General features: G+C 53.0%; 1 protein-coding gene across 1 annotated transcript in view; it reads left to right on the forward strand.

Annotated features, from left to right (window-relative positions):
- The first annotated feature begins 3,425 nt into the window (after positions 1-3,425).
- PRX (periaxin) overlaps positions 3,426-15,867 on the forward strand; it is a 22,976-nt gene continuing 10,534 nt past the window's right edge. Inside the window, exons 1-5 of the mRNA XM_011984256.1 lie at positions 3,426-3,452; positions 8,344-8,387; positions 8,471-8,569; positions 8,695-8,820; positions 12,874-13,030. Of these exons, the coding sequence (XP_011839646.1) occupies positions 8,794-8,820; positions 12,874-13,030 (184 nt within the window). The 5' untranslated portion in view covers positions 3,426-3,452; positions 8,344-8,387; positions 8,471-8,569; positions 8,695-8,793. The remainder of the gene's footprint in view (positions 3,453-8,343; positions 8,388-8,470; positions 8,570-8,694; positions 8,821-12,873; positions 13,031-15,867) is intronic.

Genomic DNA, 15,867 nt, shown 5'->3' on the forward strand with positions numbered 1-15,867 from the left:
AGTTTGCAGTGAGCCAAGATCACGCCACTTCTCTCCAGCCTGGGCGAGAGAGGGAAAACTGAAGTCTCAAAAAAAAAAAAAAAAAAAAGAAAAAAAGAAAAAGAAAAAGAAAACAAAAGAAAAGAACTCACAGCAGACTGGGGCCTGGCACAGTGGCTCACACCTGTAATGTCAGCACTTTGGGAGGCCAAGGCAGGAGGATCGCTTGAGGCCAGGAGTTTGAGGCCAGCCTAGGCAACATAGTGAGACCTGCATCTCTCAAAAACAAGAAAACAAAGAACTCACAGCAAACTAGGGAAAGGAGCTTCCTTAACCTGATAAAGCGTATCTACAAAACACGGACCACTAACGTCCTACTTAATGTCAAAAGGTTAAATGCTCTCTCCTAAGACGGAGAACAAGCAAAGATGTCTGCTCTCTGAGACAAGGGAAGAGAGGGGATGGTATGTACCAGCCTCCCTTTTCTGTTTGGCCCTGAGCAGAGAGAGGGGGATTTTCTTCCCCACCCTAGCCTGGCTGATAGCTCAGCCTCTTTCTGCCCTCACGTACCTAAAAACTCAGTGCTATTAATACTATGTCTCTCCAATAGCTCCTCAGGGCCCTCCTCATGGCCCTGCTGACCCCTGGACCTCCTCTTACCTTTCCCTCACACTCTCACCTTAACCATTTCCCCAAAGGGCCTTTGTACAGGCTGTTCCTGCTACCTGAAACACACTGTCATTCCTTCACCACCCATGGCTTTGGGTTAATTCCTATATATCCTCCAGGTGCAAGCTCAAATGCCACTTCCTTCAGGAAGCCCTCTCTGATTTCTCTTCCTAGGCTGGGGCAGGCACCTTTTCTGGACTTCCCCATCAATGCTTTGACCTCTCTGCCTATGGTTGCCCCATCATAACCCTCCTTTTTCTGGGTTTGTTCCCTGCTGGACTGTGAATGGTATGGACGCCGGCCTGAGCTGTCCCAGTCACACTGTGTCCCCAGCACCATCCAGCCTGGGATTGGACACAAGACCAGGTGCTCACTGAATGTTTGCTGACGGTGAATGAAGGCCTGCTCTGTTTCTCACCTAGTCCTTTGCCCACATTTGTCCCTCTGCCTGGAACCCCCTTCCTTCCTTATTTCCTTAGCTCCCTCCTCCTCAATCTTCCAGTTTGACTTCATTTTATTATTATTTAATATTATTATTATTTTGAGACAGAGGCTCACTCTGTCACCCAGGCTGGAGTGCAATGGCACAATCTCAGCTCACTGCAACCTCTGCCTTCCGGGTTTAAGCAATTCTCCTGCCTCAGCCTCTCGAGTAGCTGGGATTACAGGTGCCCACCACCACGCCCCACTCATTCAGTTTGACTGCAGATATCACCTGCTGCAGGCTCCTTTCCTGAGTCTGCCCCTTCCCCGCTGGGGTGGAGTTAGATCTGTTGATGTCCCCTGTGCCCAGCAAAAGACCTACCACTAAACAGGGCTTGTGAGTGTCTGTTGAATGAATACAAGAACGAAAGAACGTTTGCGTGAATCAATGAAGGAGAGAGAATGCAACGAGGTAAGGGTCTCCTCAGGCCCATCGGGAGCCCCGACCATACCATCCCTTCTACCCCTCCCAGGAGGAGGGCTCTGGCTGGCTTCTGGCCACACCCCAACCTTTGGTTGCTGCCAGGCCTGGAAGGCATTTCCCAGAGCTCAGCACATTCCTGCCTTCCTCGGTGGCTGAGTGGGCAGGGGGCATTTCAGAGAGAAGGAAGGGAGGCCCCCAGCATTCCACGATCCTGCCATCCTGGCCTGGTCCCCCATGCCCTCCGAAGTAGGCCCCAACCCCTTGGTGTGAGATGGGGGACAGGTCTGCAGAAGGGCCACCCAGGCTGGTGTGAGGGACGAGGGTGCCGACGGAGGCCAGGGCCCGGTGTCTGTGCCTGGCTGGACAATGGGGCAGAAGCTGCTGACACGCGCTTTGGGGGTAATCCCCCAGCCTCAGCCCAGCCCAGGCTTGGGGCCTGGGTTCAGAGAGCGACGAGCTTCCGAGGCAGCAGCCGGGTGGGTTCAAGTGGTATGTGGGGGTACCTGTGCTCCCTGTGCCGCCCCCCGGGGTCTGGTGAGTCAGGGCAGGCTGGGGGCTGGGCCAGGGTCCAGGGGATGGGGGTGAGGCCTGGTAGCCTTGGCTTGGGAGTCAGGCAGGTCTGGGTTCAAATCTGAGTCCCTGCCAATGACCTGCTATGGTGATCTTGGGAGAGTCACTTACCTTCTCTGAGCCTTCTTGTCTGCAAAGTGGAAGGGGCAGAAGAGTGTAGCAGGGTTTTTCTGGTCCAGGAGAACAGGGGTTGGACCTCAGCTCCACCACTTCCTGGCCACATAGCTATAAATTGGGCATAGCTGGATGCGGTGGCTCACGCCTATAATCCCAGAACTTTGGGAGGCCGAAGTGTGAAGATCGCTTGAGCCCAGGAGTTCAAGACCAGCCTGGGCAACATGGTGAAACTTCGTCTCTACAAAAAATACAAAAATTAGCTGGGCATGGTGGTGCATGCCTGTAGTCCCAGTTACTTGAGGGGGCTGAGTCGGGAGGATTGCTTGAGCCCAGGAGGTTGAGGCTGCAGTGAGCCATGATCACACCACTGCACTCCAACCTGGGCGACAGGGCAAGACCTTGTCTCCAAAAAAAAAGGGCGCGGAGCATAAGGACCCCATTTTACACCCTTGATTCAAAAGCAGGGCTTGAGCATTGAGCATGGCACTTAGTATATAATAGGTGTCCCCCTAAACAGTAACTCCATTAGACAGAGAACTGGGGGTCCCCTGTACCCAGTTTCACTCAAAAAGGGTCAAAACCCCCCAGCAAGACCAGCCAGCCACTTAATTTGTGTGAAAAATAATACCAAATACTTATTAGTAACCCTCATTCTGTGCCAGGCATTGTTTTACATTTTCAGTCTCTTTTGACTCATTTAATCTTCACCACAACCCCATAAGGTAGGTACTCTTACTATCCACAGAGAGAAGCTGTGACTGGCGGCAGGTCACCCAGCCAGGAAGTGGTCGAGCTGTGATTTGAACCCAGGTTGACAGGGAGAGGGAGTGGAAGGAGTTTACGGTAGAGGCCATTGGCCAGACCGGGGTCCTGGAGCCAGGAAACGGTGGGGCCGGGGTGGGGTCCTGATTCTCCAAGTCGAGGAAGTCAATGTGCAAATCCTTGAGGCTGAGCTCATGGCAGAGGTCTCGGCCCAGGCAAGAGAGAGGCGGCTGGTGGCTGTCTCTTGACCCCCACCGCTTGCGGATAGATGTTGCTGGAGGAGGGGGATGTTTGTTTCTCCACCACCCACCCTCTGGTGACGTCACACCTCCGCAGCCAATGGCTGGGATCTCTCTCTCCTCCCCCTCCCCATTCCTTTTCCCCCCCAGCCTAGGGCTGGGGCTGACAGACGGGACCAGGAGCTCTTGAGGTGTCTGGAGGCTCAGCGGTAAGAGATCAGCCGGCCAGTCCCTTCCCTGGCCAGGCTGAGACACTGTGGGAATGAGGTTCAGGGTCCCGGGAGGTGCTGGGAGGGGGCCTGGGGGCTCAGGAAGCCATGTGTTGTAGGTGTGTGAAAGGTACAGACTTTGGAGCCAGTGGTTCAAATCCGCTCTCCTCTCCTTTCTGGCTGTGCAGCCTTGGGCAAGATACTTCATCCTTTGTGCCTCTGCTTCCCCATCTCTAAAATGGGCTTATGTCCCCAGGCCACCTCACAAGGCTGGCACCAGAATAAATGAGTTGCTGCTTTTAAAGAGCTAGGGCAGCCGGGAATGGTGGCTCATGCCTATAATCTCAACACTTTGGGAGGCCGAGGCGGGAGGACTTCTTAAGCCCAGGAGTTCGAGACCAGCCTGAGCCACATAGAGAGGCCCCATCTCTACAAAAAAAAAAAATTTCTTTTTTTTTTAATTAACTGGGTATGGTGTTGCATGCCTGTGGTCCCAGCTACTCTGGAGGCTGAGATGGGAGAATGAGTTGGGCCCAGGAGGTTGAGGCTGCAGTGAGCCGTGATCACACCTCTGCACTCCAGTCTCAGTGACAGAGTAAGACCCTGTCTCCAAAAAACAAACAAACAAACAAACACCAGAGCTGGGGCAGAATGTCTGGGGTGGTTCCCTGGAGTAGGGTGCTGGGGAGGCAGCATGGATCCTGTTGGTGGGAGGCTGGTGCCTGAGCTGGGTTTTGTCTCTCAGCCAAAGCTCCCCTTTGGTAGCGGAGAAAGTGGGGGCCGCTGAGGAGCAAAGGTTGGATGTGCAACACTGTGAGATGCACAGCCCCCTCCCTCCATACTCTCCCTATTGCTGTCAGAGACGAGTGTATATTAATTGAGCACTTACTATATACGAGGGATATTCTAAGCACCTGCTGTTCTCTCACAAATCTTCAAAGCCATTCTTATTGGCTCCATTTTACAGATGGAGAAACTGAGGCCCCAGAGATGAAGGATCTTGCCCAAGTCCTCACACCTGGGAAGTGCTGGAGCAGGGACTAACTGAGGCAGCCAGAGGTCACCGCCTTAATTCCCGCTGACTCCCTAGGTGGCCTCGGATAATGTTTAGAGGTCTGGATGAGTCAGCTCAACCCCCGACCCCCATTACTATGGGAGATCACGCTGGTGGCTGGGGAAAGCTGAGGCTCTGAGCAGGCAGGGTTCCCAAGTGAAGTTGGTGGCAGTCACCAGGGAAAGAGGGCCAGAAGGGCAATGCCCTCAGCCGATCCCACAGCAGCCTCCAAATGACAACCCCTCGCTCCCAGCTGCTCTGAAGGGCATGAGTCGCATCTGAAATGGATATCTCAGTTGTACCCACTCCAGGGAGATGTTACAAAGATTTAAGGAGCCAAGACAGGAAGGATCTTACTTAGCACATCGTAGGTGCTCAAGAAATGGGGACCCTGGGGATTCTGAAAACTCTGGCATATGCCAGGGTCACGCCACAGTAACCGCCCAAGAAATAGGCTGCTGGCACCTGGAGTGTCTGCCTGGTCCCAGTAGATCTGCTCCTAACACAAGGCAGGGACCGCCCCGCCAGGAGCCTCCCCACCCCTCCTTTCCCTCCCTCGTGGGATAGGCAGAGCTGGGAACACAGAGTCCTCTCTGTGGGTTTCCTTCCGAAGCTGCCCCCACCTTACCCCAGGAGCTGGGTACGTGGCTCAGGAAGGGCACAGTTGGGCTAAATATAACCTGGGCTGGGTGCCTGTCCCAGAGAGGGACGAAGAAGGAGGGTACTCTCTCTTGTCCCTGCCCCGCCTGAACTTCCTGTGCCAGGCTGTGGGCATGACCCTCACAGCCACGGGCCTGGGACAGACAGCTTGTGACCCAGGAGACCCCCTCCACTACCACCACCAAGGTCCAGGCTTCTCATGCCCCCAGCTCAGGACTCTGTGCTGTGTCTCAGTCCTGGGTAAGGGAACTGAGTTCGCTTTCGCACCTGGGCTCAAGAGTCTACTCTGTCACCGTGATCACCGGTCTCTTAACTCTTATTGGCTCATCAGTTAAATGGGGTCCCACGAGGTCAAGTATGTAAAGCACCTGCCCGGCCCAGGCCCAGCACCCGGCCTGGGTGTGCTTCTAGCATCGCTGACCCCCTCCTGCCCAACCCAGCTCCTGCCCCAGTGTGCAGGGCCAACAATGCAAACTAAGGTGAAGCACGGGTGAAGGGCAGGCACGGGTCCTAGTTCTGCCCCTTTCTGGCTGAGTGACCCCTCTGTGAGCCTCAGTTTCCACCCCTGTAACAGCCACAACATCTAGGGTGATTTTGAGGCCTATGGGTGCTGGCACATGGTCCAATTCAGAGGAAATGCCCTAGACATGGCGGACAAGGTCTCGGTGCGGGACCAGCTAATATTAATACTAACCACTCAATACCCATCAGTTGTTATTATGATTGGCCAGCTAAAGCGCTGGAGCTTTTTTTATTTTTATCTTTATTATTTTTTTTGAGATGGAGTCTCGCTATATCGCCAGGCTGGAGTGCAGTGGCACCATCTCAGCTCACCACAACCTCCGCCTCCTGGGCTCAAGCGACTCTCCTGCCTCAGCCTCCCGGGTAGCTGGGATTATAGGCGCCCACCACCACGCCTGGCTAATTTTTGTATTTTTAGTAGAAACGGGGTTTCACCATGTTGGCCAGGCTGGTCTCGAACCCCTGACCTCGTGATCCACCCACCTCAGCCTCCCAAAGTGTTGGGATTACAGGCTTGAGCCACGTGCCCGGCCCGCACTGGAGTTTTTAGACAAGTTCAAGTCCTGGCTCAGCCTGGAAGGGGCAGGGGGCTCACAGGAAGGCCACAGAGACCAGGACCCCAGGAGATGCAGAAAGAAGCCCTCTTACACTGTGGGGGGCGTGGGTGCCGTGGGAGTGTTAAGGGGTCCGCATGTCCTCTGTCCTGCCTAGTGATGGGCTATGAAGGGCCATTGTGTGGCCAGGGTGGGTGGGCAGGGGCGGAATGCAAGTGAACACAGCAGACGGGCCATTGTGTGAGGGAATGTGCCGCGTGAGGCCTGACCTTTCTCTGTGCAATAGGGGTTGGCGGGTTGGCATGCCAGGTGGGGGCTGTGGGGACAAGCCCAGAGTCAGGGGTTGGGGGAGACAGTATTCATCTCCATTTTCCCAGATGGGACTGGCGGATGGCTGTATGTGAATTTCAGCTATGAGGCCTTGAGCAAGTTCTTTTGGCCTCTCAGGAAATGGGGTTTTCTGAGGTGAGATAGAAGGTGAAGGTCTAGCACGGGGACCGGCAAATACTAACCACTCAGTACCCATCAGTTATTATTACCCAGATAAAGGGCTGGAGCCTTCAGACAAGTTCAAGTCCTGGCTTGACCATTTGTGATCTGGGCTACTGATATCCCTTCCCCCAGCCTCACTTGTCTCCTCTGTAATGGGCTCAGTAGTAGCTGATTGCACAAGGCTGTGCTGAGGGCCACGTGCAGTGGTGCCTGTGGGGCGCTCGACACAAGGTCAAGGCCATAGGAAGTTCTTAGTAATAATAATGGCCTGACAGGTGCAGTGGCTCATGCCTGTAATCCCAGCTCTCTGGGAGGCCGAGGCGGGTGGATAACCTGAGGTCAGGAGTTCGAGACCAGCCTAGCCAACATGGTGAAACCCCATCTCTATTAAAAATACAAAAAAGTAGCCAGGCGTGGTGGTGGGCGCCTGTAATCCCAGTTACTCGAGAGGCTGAGGCAGGAGAATCACTTGAACCCAGGAAGCAGCGGTTGCAGTGAGCTGAATTCGCACCACTTCACTCCAGCTTGGGCAATAGAGTGAGACTCTGTCTCAAAATAATAATAATAGTAGTAATAATAATAATAATAGCAGCAAGTATTTATAAAGCACCTGCCAGGTGCCTGGCACTTTATACTTATTAACTCATTTCATCCTCGGAACAGCCCTGCAAGGTAAGAGCTCTTATTCTCCCTATTTTATGGATGAGGTAACTGAAGCACAGAGAGGTGCTATGATTTGCCCACTGGGAGTACATGGGAGTGGCTATAATTATTTTATAGTGTCGGGAGGCTGAGGCAGGAGGATACATGAGCCCAGGAGTTAGAGATCAGTTTGGGCAACCTAGGGAGACCCCATCTCTATAAATTAATTTTAAAAATTAACCTGGTGTTGCCAGGTGCGGTGGCTCATGCCTGTAATTCCAGCACTTTGGAAGGCCAAGATGGGCAGATCACTTGCAGTCAGGAGTTCAAGACCAGCCTGGCCAACATGGTGAAACTCTGATTCTACTAAAAATACAAAAATTAGCCAGGCATGGTGGTGCGTGCCTGTAGTCCCAAGGTGCGTGCCTGTAGCCCCAACTACTCGGGAGGCTGAGTCAGGAGAATGGCTTGAACCCAGGAGTTGGTGGTTGCAGTGAGCCAAGAGCACGCCATTGCACTGCAGCCTGAAACTCTCTCACAAACAGACACACACGTAGCCAGGTGTTGTGGCCTGCACCTGTGGTCCCAGCTACTCAGGAGACCGAGGTGGGAGGATCGCCTGAGCCCAGAGATCGAGGCAGCAGTGTGCTGTGATTGCACCACTGCACTCCAGCCTGGGCAATAGAGCTAGACCCTGTCTCAAAAACCAATTATTTTTTAGTGAGTTTGGCCCCCTCAGTTGGTCAAGATCTTTGGCACAGGGGCCCTGCTGCCAGAGAAGCCTCAGAGTCAGTTTTGGCTTTACTGTGTGTTGTCCAGCTGAGTCATCCTGGGTAAAGGTCTTCTGAGGATCAGTTTCCCACCTGCACGATGGGGATAGGGTATCAGCAGAACACAGCAGGGTAAGGCACTCAGGAAGCCATCAGTGGGTGTTAGCCAATAACACTGCTCTCATTATTCTTCTTAGAGCCCCGGACCCAGGAGGCCCAAGGAGCTGGAGGTGACCCTCAGGTGAGTGCTGGCTGGTGCCACATGCCCCTCCCCACCCCTCCCTCGCGTGCCTAGAGCTTCATGTCCTGGTCTTTCCCTGGCAGGCAGCAAGAACCCCGCGGAAGGGCGTGAGCCCTGCAGACAGCTGTGCGGCACCTCGGGCTGGGCTCCTGTTAGGAGGAAGTGCCTGCGCCCAGGCAGCGGTGAGAGGACAGCTGGGGTGGGGCCCTTCTCCCCTTCCAATACCCACCCTGCTCTCTCCCTGTAAGCATGGCCTCCACCTCTCATCCCCTCCTGGCCTCAAGCCTCCACTGCTGTCCTCCCGCAGGCTCAGAGGCAGCTGCTCCATGCAGAACTGAAGCTGGTTCTGCAGCAGAAAGGGGAGAGGACACAGGAGCCTGGGGTGCAGGTGCCTCCCAGCAACGCCATGGAGGCCAGGAGCCGGAGTGCAGAGGTGAGTGCCCACGTGTCCTGCAAGGCGCACTTGAGGACAATGGGGAGGCACAGACTAGGGCAGCAAGGAGGTACTTTCTGGCCTCTCTGTGCCTCATTCTCTCCATCTGTGAAATGGAAATTGTAACAGGGTCCATTTTATGGGTCACTGTGAGGGGAAGAAAATTAACATGTGTAATGTCCTTACTGAGTGTCTGGCACAAACTAAGACTCAAAGCAGTGAATTCATTGGTGCATAAAGGAGCTAAGTTAATAAGGAGCTAAAGAAAATCCAGCAGAAACTCTTCATCAGAAGGGGCAGTAAATGCAGGTGCAGTTACTCAGGCCTGGAATTCCAGCACTTTGGGAGGCCGAGACAGGAGGATCACTAGAGCCTGGGAGTTTTGAGACGAGCCTGGGCAACATAGGGAGACCCTGTCTCTACCGGAAAAAAAAATTAGCCAGGTTTAGTGGTGCATTCCTGTAGTCCCAGCTACTCAGGAGGCTGAGGTAGGAGAATCACCTGAACTCAGGAGGCTGAGGTTGCAGTGAGATATGATTGAACCACTGCCTGCCAGCCTGGGTGAAAGAGCAAGATCCTGTCGCATTAAGTCTCCTGTGTGGAAAGAACAAATAAGAAAAACAAAGTAAACAAAAAAAAGAAAAAAAAGACCTTGTCTAAACACACACACACACACACACACACACACAAAAAAAAAAACAAAAACAAAAACCAAACAAGGGCATATAATGTAGGGATTAAGGACATGGACTTGGACCCATGGCTTAAATCCCAACCCTACCACTTCAGCTGTGTGGCCCTGGGCAGATGATCTCACCTCTTTGAGCCTCTGTTTCCCTATCAGTGAAATGGAGGTAATGGGGCCGGGCGCAGTGGCTCACACCTGTAATCCCAGCACTTTGGGAGGCCAAGGCGGACTGATCATTTGAGGTTAGGAGTTTGGGACCAGCCCGGCCAATATGGTGAAACCCTGTCTCTGCTAAAAATACAAAAATTAGCCGGGCATGATGGTGCACGCCTGTAGCCCCAGCTACTCAGGAGGCTGAGGCAGAAGAATTGCTTAAACCCAGGAAGCGGAGGTTGCAGTGAGCTGAAATCATACCATTGCACTCCAGCTTGGGGGTTGCAGCGAGACTCCGTCTCAAAAAAGAAAAGAAAAAAAAGAAATGGAGGTAATGATCTCCACCTCTGAGAACTCACGCTTGAGCCATTTGCAGAGTCTGGTGCTGAGGAAGCCTCTTTGAATGGCAGCTGCTGTCACTGTTACTGAGATGGTGGACTGGCATCGACCGTGTCTTACTGTATGCCAGGCACAGAGCGGGTCTACTCTTACAGGGGCCAAGCTGATACTAGGGATGAGAGGCAGTAGGTAGAGCGCCAGGAGTCCTCTGCCTACGGGATGGCCTATGGGTTCTGGGGTCACAGACCTAAGGTTGAGGCCCAGCCACTTAACTTGCTACAGGGCATTAGGCAAGTCAGTTTATCTCTCTGGGCCTTAGTGTCCACCTCTGTGACTGCCCAAGGCCGTGGGGAGGGGATGAAATGAGATCCTGCAGGCTGGGTTCGGTGGCTCACACCTGTAATCCCAACACTCTGGGAGGCTGAGGCCAGAGGATCCCTTGAGCCCAGGAATTGGAGACCATCCTGGGCAAAACAGTAAGACTCCGACCGACTCTTTTTTTTTTTTTTTTTTTAGACGGGGTCTTTCTCTTGTCACACAGGCTAGAGTGCAGTGGTGCAATCTTGACTCACTGCAACCTCTGCCTCCCAGGTTCAAGCGATTCTCCTGCCTCAGCCGCCTGAGTAGCTGGGATTACAGGCACCTGCCACCACACCTGGCTAATTTTAGGGCTTTTAGTAGAGACAGGGTTTTGCCATGTTGGCCAGGCTGGTCTCGAACTCCTGACCTCAGGTGATCCGCCCACTTTGGGCTCCCAAAGTGCTGAGATTATAGGCATGAGCCACCGCGCCTGGCCTGACTCCAACTCTTAAAAATAAAAAGAGGCTGGGCACGGTGGCTCATGCCTGTCATCCCAGCATTCTGGGAGGCCGAGGTGGGTGGATCATGAAGTCAAGAGATCGAGATCATCCTGGCCAACATGGTGAAACTCCATCTCTACTAAAAATACAAAAATTAGCTGGGCGTGGTGGCACGTGCCTGTAGTCCCAGCTACTCGGGAGGCTGAAGCAGAAGAATCGCTTGAACCTGGGAGGTGGAGGTTGCAGTGAGCTGAGATTGTGCCACTGCACTCCAGCCTGGGTGACAGAGCGAGACTCCGCCTCAAAAAAAAAAAGAGATCCTGCACATAAAATGCTGAGTCCACGGCCTGCTGAGCCAAAGGGTGGTACTTGGTGGTCATGCTGTTTTCTGCAGCCCCAGCCACAACTCTTCTTACCCACACTGCCCTGCTCAGCCCCCTAGTCCCTTGGGGCCACTGCTGTGGGGCATCTGGCCTAGACCCGCTCTCCCTCCAAGTCCTGGGCTCAATTCCACTCAGTGCTGGTCCTGATGCGCTGGAAGTGACAGCATCCTCTCAGATCCCTGCTGCAACCTCCTTCCAGTATGCCTATGTTACCCTATTTTGCAGCAGAGAAGTGGGTCCAGAGAGGGCAAGATTCTTCCTAAGACACACAGCAGATTGGATTCCTAGACAGGATCCAGGTTTGTCAGTGCCTCTTCTGGGAAGCCCTATTGTGAATCCCACAGTGGCTTCTGGGCCAGGTCCAATCTGCATCATTTACAGTAAATCCCGGGAATGCCATGTCTGCCAGTCCCATTCATTACCCACGCAGACCCCCTTCACTGGATTCCCTCTCCTGTGGGCGTTTCGCAGGTCTTTGGGTCATTGAATTTACAATAGAGCACATTCTCACACAGATTCAAGCCTGCAGGGAGGCAAATCCCACTCCCTGTCCCCCGAATCCCAGACAGCTTGAAGGTCCAGCCAGCCCCTTCCTCAGAATCCCATCCTCAACTATTCTCTTGTTCTGCTATAATTAAAGCCCCTCCCCCATAGTTCAATCCGGCTTGGAGAATATGGGTCTCCGGGCCAGATGCAGTGGCTCATGCCTGTAATCCCAGCACTTTGGGAGGCTGAGACAGGAGGATCTCTTGAGGCCAGGAGTTTGAGGCCAGCCTGGGAAATACGGTGAGACCCCTGTCTCTTAAAAAATAAAAATTAAAAATTAGCTGGGCATGGTGGCGCGTGCCTGTGTTCACAACTACTTGGGAGACTGGAGCGGAAGGGCTGCTTGAGTTTAGGAGGTCGAGGCTGCAGTGAGCCATGATCACACCGCACTCAAGCCTGGGGACAGAGTGAGAGACCCTGTCTCCCCCCACAAAAAAATAATATGGGTCTCCAATCCCAGCTCCAAATAACCCCCCATAAATTCCGGCCACAGTCTTATCTTTGGCACGCTGCTATACCCCATTTGGCTCTTCCTCCCAGGCCTGTGCTCTCCTACCCCTCCTACCCGCACCAACCCCCAGCCCCGCCCTCCCGACCTGACCACGCCCCCACGATCCTGGGCCAATCTCTCAATCACAACTCAAATTCTCTCCAGACCACTCTGACGCAGTCCATCCCCTTACAACCCCGTCTCCTCCCCTAATCCCTTTCGACTGCAGCTCTAGAGCCTCAGAGAGGCCAGCCGGCCCGCGGAGCTGTTTAACGGTTCCGCGGGTCCTAGAAAGCCAGCGGCCCGCGGGCTTGCTTAAAGGGGAGAGGCCGGAGTGGGTGTGTCCCGACGTCGCAGCGCCGAGGGGCGTGTGCCCTGAAGACCCGTTGAACAGCCGCTCCTGGCCGGGCGCGGTGGCTCACGCCTGTAATCCCAGCACTTTGGGAGGCCGAGGCGGGAGGATCGCTTGGGCCGAGGAGGAGTTCGAGACCAGCCTGGGCAATGTGGCGAGACCCCCCCCCCCGTCTCTCTATATAAATATATACATATATATGTATATAATATATGTATATGAGCCACTGTTGAGCGCAATGGTGGGCTCTGGGCGAGGTCTGGCCCTAGAGCCCCAGCACTACACCTCGCCGCCCTCTGCAGGAGCTGAGGCGGGCGGAGTTGGTGGAAATTATCGTGGAGACAGAGGCGCAGACCGGGGTCAGCGGCATCAACGTAGCTGGCGGCGGCAAAGAGGGAATCTTCGTTCGGGAGCTGCGCGAGGACTCACCGGCCGCCAGGAGCCTCAGCCTGCAGGAAGGTGGGCGAGCCCGGGATATGGGGCGGGGGTCGAACTGCGGGGACGGGGTTAGGAATCTGCCTTGGGTCCAAAGAGAAGCTGAAGCTGACCAGGGGATGGGGGCGTGACCGGCGACCAGGAGGCGGGGTTAAGGGCTTGGGGCGGGGCTTTGCTGACTTCACAGCGAACTCCAGAGGTTCACTGTCTGGGTGCGAATTCCACATCCCCCGTTTACTAGCTTGTGATCTTTCTGTGCCTCAGTTTTCTCATCTCTGAAATGGGACTTATTCTAGTATGGGGTTATTATGTATTGTAGATTAAACGAGTCAGTATGTGAAAACACTTAGCACATAGCTAAGTGGCACATAGTGCTTAACTACGTGAGTGCTAGTAAATGTTTTTGTTGTTGGGGCAGGAGAAAAGGGTGGAGTGAGTCACTTGGAGGGGTTGGGAAGAGAAGCTTTGTAAGTGAAGGATGTTTTAGGAAACATAGATGAAGCTGACGTGATTTATTCATGCAACAACTATTTATTAGTGCCTTCTATTTCAGACTTTATTTATTTATTTATTTATTTATTTATTTATTTATTTATTTATTTATTTATTTTGAGACGGAGTTTGTCTCTTGTTGCCCAGGCTGGAGTGCAATGGTGTGATCTCGGCTCACTGCAACCTCCGCCTCCCAGGTTCAAGCGATTATCCTGCCTCAGCCTCCCGAGTAGCTGGGATTACAGGCGTGGGCCACCATGCCCAGCTAATTTTTGTATTTTTAGTACAGATGGGGTTTCACCATGTTGGCCAGACTGGTCTCGAACTCCTGACCTCAAATAATCCATCTGCCTCGGTCTCCCAAAGTGCTGGGATTACAGGCGTGAGCCACTGTACCCTGCCCTATTTCAGACATTATCTTAGGTGCTTGGGCTACAGCAGTGAACAAAACAGTGAACAACAGTCCTTGCACTTATGGAGATTACATTCCAGTGAGGAGAGACATATTTAAGCAAATTAAGTAAAATATCTAGTAAATTAGAAAGCAATAAGTGCTACAGTTGCCAGGAGGACAAAATGTGCTACAGCTGCATTTTTAAATGGGGTGGGCTTGGCCAGGTGCGGTGGCTCACGCCTGTAATCCCAACACTTTGGGAGGCCAAGGTGGGCAGATCACCTGAGGTCAGGAGTTCAAGGCCAGTCTGGCCTTGAACTCTGTCTCTACTAAAAATACAAAAATTAGCTGGATGTGGTGGCAGGCGCCTATAATCCCAGTTACTCAGGAGGCTGAGGCAGGAGAATTGCTTGAGGTTGCAATAAGCCAAGTTCGTGCCACTTCACTCCAGCTTGGGTGAAAAAGCAAAACTCCGCCTAAAAAAAAAAAAAATGGGATGGACTGGAAAGGGTGAAAAGGCTAAATGAGATAAGGGAACAAGCTATGAGGCCATCTGGAAGAGGGAACAGCTAGCAAAAATGCTCCAAGGTGGGACCATGCCTAGCTTCTGGGAGAAACAGTGAGGAAGCCAGTGACTATGCAATTGAGTTAGTGAAGAGGGGAGTAAGAGAGGAACCCAGAGAGGTAAGAGGAGGGCATTTTTTAGAGGGCTTTACAGGACTTTGGCTTTTATTCTGTGAGGGCTGTGAGCAGAGGAGAAACATGAATTGACTGTGCTGAACTGCTGCATTAACAGTAGAGTATGGTCAAGCATGGGGTGGCTCACACCTGTAATCCCAGCACTTTGGGAAGCCAAGGTGGGAGGATCGCTTGAGCCCAGGAGATTGAAGCTGCAATGAGCCATGATCACACCACTGCACTCCAGCTTGGGCAGCAGAGCAAGATTCTGTTTCAAAAACAAAGCCAACAACATCAAACAGTAGGGCAGGGTTAGGAGCAGGGAGACCAACAAGGTGGCTACTGTGATTATCCAGGTAAGAGATGAGGATGCTTAGGACCAAAAGGTTTTGGAGGTATGTATGTATATGTGTATATATATACTGGATTCTGGATATATTTTGAAGGAGGAGCTTTGAGGGCTGGATATTAGGTATGATGGAAAGAAAGTTGTCAAGGTTGGATCCAGGGATTTTTGACTGAGGGTGGAGTTGCTGGTCTCTCAAAAGGAGCACACTGAGACTAGCACTCATTTGGAAAAGACCAGGAGTACAGTTTGAATCTGTTAAAGGAGAGGTGTGGTGTTGGACACCCAAGTGGAGATATGATGGAGATGTTGGATGTGAGTCTAGCGTGGAGGAGAGAGTGCTGGGCTGCAGAGATATGCTCAGCTATTGTTAGCAGATTTATGATCTTTAAACTCCTCAATCTGGATGAGCTTTCCAAGAATTCCCGAGGGGTGACTTGAGCATGTAGACAGAGAGGAGGTCCAAGTCCTGAGGTCTGGGATAGTGTGTCTTTAAGAGGCCAGAGAGGCTGGGTGTGGTGGCACGGGGCTGCAGTCGCAGGTACTCAGGAGGCTGAGGCAGGAGGATCGCTTGAGGCTGAAAGTTCAAGGCTGCAGTGATTTGTCATTGCACCAGTGTGCTACAGCCTAGGCGAAAGAGCGAGATCTTGTCTTTGAAAAAAAAAAAAGAGGCTGGGCATGGTGGCTCACGCGTGTAATCCCAGCGCTTTGGAAGGCCAAGGTGGGCAGATCCCCTGAGGTAGGGACTTTTTAGAGGGCTTTATAGGACTTTGGCTTTTATTCTGTGAGGGCTGTGAGCAGAGGAGAAACATGAATTGACTGTGCTGAACTGCTGCATTAACAGTAGAGTAGGCCGGGCGTGGTGGCTCAAGCCTGTAATCCCAGCACTTTGGGAGGCCGAGACCGGCGGATCACGAGGTCAGGAGATCGAGACCATCCTGTCTAACACGG

The sequence above is a fragment of the Mandrillus leucophaeus genome, unplaced genomic scaffold (assembly GCF_000951045.1).
Source record: "Mandrillus leucophaeus isolate KB7577 unplaced genomic scaffold, Mleu.le_1.0 Scaffold106, whole genome shotgun sequence".
In the NCBI taxonomy this organism is placed as follows: domain Eukaryota; kingdom Metazoa; phylum Chordata; class Mammalia; order Primates; family Cercopithecidae; genus Mandrillus; species Mandrillus leucophaeus.